The sequence below is a fragment of the Triticum urartu genome, chromosome 3A (assembly GCF_056163025.1).
Source record: "Triticum urartu cultivar PI428250 chromosome 3A, HENAU_Tu73, whole genome shotgun sequence".
Classification (NCBI taxonomy): Eukaryota; Viridiplantae; Streptophyta; class Magnoliopsida; order Poales; family Poaceae; genus Triticum; species Triticum urartu.
Window position 1 is genome coordinate 648652453 of NC_141875.1, and position 6878 is coordinate 648659330.

Here is a 6878-nt window from a genome sequence, read left to right on the forward strand (position 1 = left end):
CATTCATTCAGCTAGCGTTGCTGACCAACAGAAGCTGCGACCTGTTGTGGCAATCAAAGGCTCGTACGTTTAAGTACATACTCTGTTGAATTCTTTTTTTAAAGTATGCATAAAGTATTTTGTATATCCGTTGAACATTTTGCAATATCCGTTGAACATTTTCTTAAAATAAGTTGAAAATTTTAAATAATACACGATGAACTTTTTTGAATATACGATGAACTTTTTTGAAAATATGAATATACACGCTGAACAATTTTCGGATACGCACTGAACATTTGTAAAAGAACGTTGAACAATTTACGAATACACACTGAACATTATGTAATATATACAGTGAAAAAATTAAGAAACATATTGAGCATTTGTATATTCGTTGAAAAAACAAAACCGAAAGAAAAAAACCAAAACCAAAAGAGGAAAACAGGACAAAAACCAAAAACCAGCAGAGAAACAAGAGAAAACAAAACCAGAAGAAACATAAACAAAACTAGAAGAAGAAAACCGGAACAAAACCAGAAGAAAAAAACAACAAAGAAAGCCAAAACGTGGAAGAAAAAAAACTAACGAAAGAAACAGCAGCGAACGAAAAAGAAGCACGCGAACCCGTAGTGAGCCGGACCAACATGCACGCGAACGGAAACAGCTGTGAGCGTTTCCTCGGCAGCTTGCCGCACACGGGCGTCCAATAGGATTCGCCCTTGCCGCACACGGGCGTCCAATAGGATTCGCCCAGGACCGTTTAGCTCGTGCCATGTCGTGACTGCGTGCTAACGGGCCGGCCCAGATGGCCAGGTTTGATTCTCTGACGCTGGAGCAGCGAGCACGCCGCTGGCCCACCACCTGTACTCACCCGGCCTCGTGTAGTCCGTCTCCCCGCCTCACCCTCGCCTCCGGCCGCCGCTCCTCTCAGGTGGGCCCTCCTACCACCCTTCAGCGACGCCATCTCGCATCCAGCTTGCGCTGCGCTGCGCCGGGGTTGACGGGGGCGGCGTGTGTGAGGCTCGCCCAGACTGCGCCGGTGAATCAGATCGGACGCGCTGGTGTTGACGGCGCCGTCGCGGATGCCGCAGCGGCAAAGTCAGACGCAGGATGCGACGGGCCTCCACGCGGGGGTCGATAATCAGTTTGTGATGCTGCGCAACAGTACTCGGGAGAAAATGTAAGCGCTCGTCACTGCTCCAACTGGAATGAATCCAAATCTATACTCGTAGTACTCTACTCACTGAAGTCACTGGTCAACCGGTCAGAAGTTTTAATCGTACTAAACAACAGTGTCAAGTTTATTAGTACTATATATGTTATTTCATTCACAAACCTATGTGCAAAGGTGATCGTAGGTATAAACTATCAGATTTAACGGATACAAATTTTGGAACTCTGGGGCTGTAGTTGGATCCAATTTTCAGTTCTGTTTATACTGTCAAAATGCTCATGGTTTGATTCTGGTACGATAACAAGGGCATTATTTTATACTTGTTCTTGAATCGGCAGATTCGACTATATGGGAAGGAAGCCATCCTCGGCTATTTATCAGGGGCGGCTGCCGGAGCTTGCGAGACGGCTCAAGGAAATCTTGTTTAGAGAATTCCCAAACAAGGTGTTGATCTCTTTCCCACTTCTTTTTTACCTTTGGTTTTCGAGCAATCAAGTCATCTCCTAGCAAAGGTAAATAAAATTGCTTCATCATTTTAACATTTTCTGTTTTTTTTTGACAGAATGAGTACTACAATATGATGAAGGGGGCGATTGAGACCCACTTGCGGTTTGCCATGAAAGTCTTGAGTGTTCAGACCCAGCAACAACAACAGAACCGATAATTGTCAAGGCAGATAACACGCATCCTCGCTATGGGACACTGATTGTGACACCTGGTATCACGCATGGCACAAGTACAAATTCTGGAATGTCTCATGTGACTGGCAAATCGTTGGCCCTCTGTCGTTTGGTGCAGACATGGTTCCTCTGAACGCCAACATGGGTACCTTGCTGCCGGGTGCAGATAGTTTTACTGAACTTGTGCTCATTTCCTTCAGCCTGTGCACCTTAACTTGAAATTCTTCTGTACCATGCTGTAGAACTTCTAGCTTTGAAATCCAATAGCCAGCAACATATTAGACAAAATTGAACATATGTGTTAACACCTAACAAACCACATTTTTGGAAGTCTAGCTTGTTTGGGAAAGATCATCCACTAAGTATCTTCCTTCGGACTCTTAGCCTCCTTTTTTTTCAATATCAAACAGAAATGGGATTTCACACTGTTCAATCTCATTGTTTGCACATATTTATTTATGGCATCTTTTGACCTACATATACTATTCGGTCTTCGAGCTTTATGCTCTAGTGTACATCACCTTTTTTTTCCTAGTTTCCCTTTTTGGACTATGTTTCCATTTAATAACTTGGTTTGTGTTGCTTTCTTTCCAAGCTTCCGATGAGCATGTGAACACACTGATGTCTATGAAGATGAACCATACACACCATGATCGCCCCAGAGCATGCAACAACAACCTCGTGATAGACACAGTGGACACACCTGCAACCAACGGACTCTTGGTAAGAATTGTGCATTGTACTTCACAAATATCATGTATAGTAGTTACATCACTTCTCCAAGGCTTGCTTAACAACTGCAGCTCATGGTGATGCAGAAACCCTGTGTACCTGTGAAGGAGGCCCGAAAGGAACCAAAGTTCAGCTGCCCAGTCTGCATGAATGAGCTGGTCGATGCGTCATCAACCATCTGTGGCCACATCTTCTGCCAGAACTGCATTGAGGCCTCCATCCAGGCTCAGAGCAAGTGCCCGGCCTGTCGTAGGACCCTAACCAGGAACGGTTTCCACCGCGTCTAACTCCCGGCGATGGACTAACCTGGTCCAGCCATTCTGGGCAGAGCAGAGCCTTGGCACCTGTGCTCCTCTCTCTTCTTGCAACTGTTTATTTTCTCCACATTGATGACGATCGTAACTCCTCAAGTGCCTCCTGCAACTGCTCCTCCCTCCACACTGCCCCACCCATGAACAGCATCCTATCCCCCTATATAAGGGCATCCAGTGACACGATGAAGGGGACTTCCAAGATCTATCGAAGACCTAGTCTAGCCACTTAGCCAAACTGATCTAGGCATCTCGCCGAGATCAACCATCTAGAACTCGACGAGTTGCTCTTCAACTCGTCGAGACCCCCATTGTAATCATTCTTTGTACTCTATCTTCAGATCATCCCATATAAGCAAGAGTAGGGCCATTCCTAGGGGCTCGAACCTGGGTAAAACGTGTGTCCCATGTTTATCTGACGACTTGTGGTTACTTTCCACTCTCATACATATCTACCTGTGACTCTCCCTTTTTGGACTTCAAGAGAGTTTTCTTGCGTTTCAAATTTTGGAAAGTTGGAATGGTTGTGCCTGAAAGGTTTGATCTACATATTTTATTGGCAATTTTTGTTTAATACTATTTTGAAAATTTAGCATTGCGTGGTAGTGGGTAGTTGGCGAGTTAGTGTCGTTAGTAGAAGTTAGTTTAAACAGCTGGAAGTCCATCCAAAACTTTTTGCAATCTGTGGTGTATAACCAAAGCCACACGGCGCGCCAGGCTCCGCCCCCGGTCAAAACTAGTTTTAACACGTGGCATAGCGCGTAGGGTGATTCGGAAGGATTTCTTTTGCAGCAAACTTTGTACCATTATTCTTGCCCAGAAGCAACTCTGTGACGAAGAGTGGTTATATAGAGCGGGAAGCACGCCGCTGGCCGACCACCAGTATTGACTCTCCAGGCTCAGGTAGTCCGCCATTGGTCTGGGACTGTGTAAGGCTCGGCTGGCTGGCTGCGAAGATTGGGCCCATGAATCAGGTCGGTGGTGCTGGCGACAGGATGCCGCCGCGGCAAAATCAGATGCGGGATGTGGTGGACCGCTCAGCAGGGGTCGATCCCAAGTTCATGGTGCTGCGCATCAATACTCGACAGAAGATGTAAGCGTTCATTACTGCTTCAACTGGAATGAATCTACTCCTACTATTTTACTGATCAATTGGTCATAGGTTTTAATTGCAGCATGCTCTAAACAACAGTATCAAGTTTGTTCATACTATGTTATTTCATTCACAAAAATATAAGCAAAGGTGATCGTAGATATACCATCAGAATTAATGGTTTCCCTAAGTTTACAAAGGATTTGCATCTAAATTTTGGAACTCTGGGACTGCAGTTGAATCCTCTTTTCAGATCTATTTATACTATCAAAATGCTCATGGTCTGAATCTGATAAGAAAGCAAGGGGATATTTTTATACTTGTTCTTGAATTGGCAGATTCGAGTACATAGAAAGGAAGCAACCATCGGCTATCTGGCGGCGGCGGCTGCCGGACCTTGCGAGCCGACTTGAGGAAATCTTGTTTAGAGAATACCCAAACAAGGTGTTGATCTCTTTCCTACTTGTTTGTAGCTTTGGTTTTCGAGCAATCAAATCATCTCGTAGCGAAAGTAAATATTATTGTTTCGTCATTTTATTTTTATTTTTATTTTGTCAGAGGGAGTACTACAATATGACAAAGGGGCCGATTGAGCCCCACTTGCAGTTTGCCATGAAGCTCTCGAGTGTTCGGAATCGGCAACGACAACAGAACCGACAATTGTCAAGGCAGATAACATGTTCCCCTTGCTATGGGATAATGATTGTGACACCTGGTATCACGCAAGGCGCAAGTGAGAATTCTAGAATGTCTTTCGTGGCAGGCAACACTGGCCCTTTGTCGTCGGGTGCAAACATGGTTCCGCAGAACACCAACATGGGTACCTTGCTGCCAGGTGCAGATAGTTCTACCAAACTTGTGCTTATTTCCTTCAGGCGGTGTACCTTAACTAGATATTCTTCCTACCATATGCGTTAGGACTTGTGGCCTAGAAATCCAATAGCCAGCAGTATGTTGGACAAAATTCAACCTATGTGCTAACGCCTAACATACATCACCTTGTTTAGAGTCTAGCTTGTGTTTTTGGGGAAAAACACCCACTAAGTAGCTACTGTATGACAAAAGAGCTCTAAGTAAAATGTTAACCTGAAAGATCCTTGTCAAAATTTGGCATTAAGTACCTTCCTTTGGACTCTTAGATTCCTTTTTTTCAATCATCGATTCGAAATAAGATATTACATTGTTCAGTCTCGGTGTATGCCCATATTCATGTATGTTATTTACGGAATTTGCATATACTATTCAGTTTTGGAGCTTCATGCTGTAGTAGACAGGTCACAGGTGTATATTTCCATTTGTCCTAGTTTCCCCTTTTGGACCATGTTTCCATCTACAAATTTGGTTTGTGTTCCTTTCTTTCCAGGGGAAGCTCCCAATGAGCATGTGAACACACTGCTATCTCTGGGGATGAACTCTACACACCATGACTGCTCGGGAGCGTGCAACAACCACCGTGAAATAGACATGGTGGAAGCACCTGAAACCAACAGACTCTTGGTAAGAATTGTGCATTATACTTCACAAGTATTCCCTCTGATCCAAAATAAGTGTCACGGTTTTGATCGGAGGGAGTATCATGCTATAGTAGTTATATCAGCTCTTCAATTATTGCTTACAAACTTCACCCTGCGTTGACGCAGGCACCCCATGCATCCGTGAAGGAGGTCGCAAAGAAACCAAAGTTCAGCTGCCCAGTCTGCTGGAACGAGCTGACCGATGCGTCATCGACCATCTGCGGCCACATCTTCTGCCAGAAGTGCATTGAGGCATCCATCCAGGCTCAGAAGAAGTGCCCTACCTGCCGTAGGACGCTGACCATGAAGGATTTCCACCGTGTCCACCTCCCGACGATGGACTGAACTGATCCAGCCATTACGGGCGCAGCAGAGCCTCAGGCACCCGTGTTCTTCTCCTCGCCTGCATTGCGGTCATTCTATCTACACAGGGTTGCCTCTACCATTCAGTTTCCTGCCCCAACTGTGTGACTGGCAACAGTTTCGAGGTGTCGTTACCAATCAGTCTGTATCCCTAGCGCTAAATAAAACCGTACTCTCTTTGTTCGGATTTATAATAAGGTCTGTTGCTTTTGTCTTAAGTCAAACCAACTTGAGTTGTATATGTTGTTGCTTTTCTCATAATTTGTTGCCTTATAAACCTGAATGGAGGTACCAGTGTTTTGTGTGGAAGGTTGTGCTTGCTATCGTGTGATTCATGTGCAAAGAAATATATAATATTTCGTTTTAGTTTGTGTCTGTAATTTCTTATATGATGTCAGCTTGCTTCCACTTGTGCTAAAATTGAAGTCATTTTTTTGTTTCTCTGGAGTCTTACATCCACTTGGGCCTGAAAACACTACGACCCAACCTGTGGTTGGGTGGTTAGAGGGACAATGATATCTTCAGCCCATCAGTGTTCAAGTCTTGGTGCTCGCATTATTCTTGGGTTTATTTCAGAATTTCCGACGATGCGCTTTCAGTGGGAGGAGACGTTTCCGTCGACGACGAGGCATCTATGGTGACTTCGTAAATCTTAAGATGATATGCCAGCTTAGTCTCTCGAATGTGCTCATAGAGGTAGAGTGTGCGTGTGTGCGTTCATCGAGGTGAATGTGTGTATGCATGAGCGCTTGCGTCTATGTTAAAACAAAGATATATTGGGTCCTCTTTGTTTCAAAAAAAAAATCTACTGGGTTCCCACTATAGGGGCGCCTATGTCTCGCTTCACGCGAGATGTAGGGTGGTCTCTCGACTGCAGGATGGGACGAGCAAGGCGCAAGCGAGGCCACAAGGCACAACCTCCTTTTTCTAGTTTTTCACGTGTTTTGTTTTCCTGTTTTCCTTTATTAATTGTTTTTATACTTTCAATATTTAACGTAAAACATTTGAAAAATGTTACATGTGTATAGA

General features: G+C 44.5%; 1 protein-coding gene and 1 pseudogene across 2 annotated transcripts; both read left to right on the forward strand.

Moving 5' to 3' along the window:
- Nucleotides 1-500: 500 nt before the first annotated feature.
- LOC147981069 (putative histone acetyltransferase HAC-like 1) lies at nt 501-3276 on the forward strand (annotated as a pseudogene). Its single transcript, XR_015598816.1, has 5 exons — nt 501-1162; nt 1495-1600; nt 1719-2005; nt 2432-2559; nt 2655-3276. The product of XR_015598816.1 is annotated as a putative histone acetyltransferase HAC-like 1 (transcript).
- Nucleotides 3277-3483: 207 nt separating this feature from the next.
- LOC125536116 (putative histone acetyltransferase HAC-like 1) lies at nt 3484-6215 on the forward strand. Its single transcript, XM_048699256.2, has 5 exons — nt 3484-3972; nt 4311-4416; nt 4531-4807; nt 5336-5469; nt 5613-6215. Exons 1-5 carry the CDS (start codon nt 3845-3847, stop codon nt 5829-5831), a joined length of 864 nt encoding a protein of 287 aa, XP_048555213.2. The 5' UTR covers nt 3484-3844; the 3' UTR covers nt 5832-6215.
- The last annotated feature ends 663 nt before the right edge of the window (nt 6216-6878 follow it).

Coding starts and splice junctions, on each gene's coding strand:
- LOC125536116 (XM_048699256.2), top strand. CDS start 3,845: ATGAATCAGGTCGGTGGTGCTGGCGACAGGATGCCGCCGCGGCAAAAT. Junction 4,417..4,530: donor TTAGAGAATACCCAAACAAG/GTGTTGATCTCT, acceptor TTATTTTGTCAG/AGGGAGTACTACAATATGAC. Junction 4,808..5,335: donor CATGGGTACCTTGCTGCCAG/GTGCAGATAGTT, acceptor CTTTCTTTCCAG/GGGAAGCTCCCAATGAGCAT.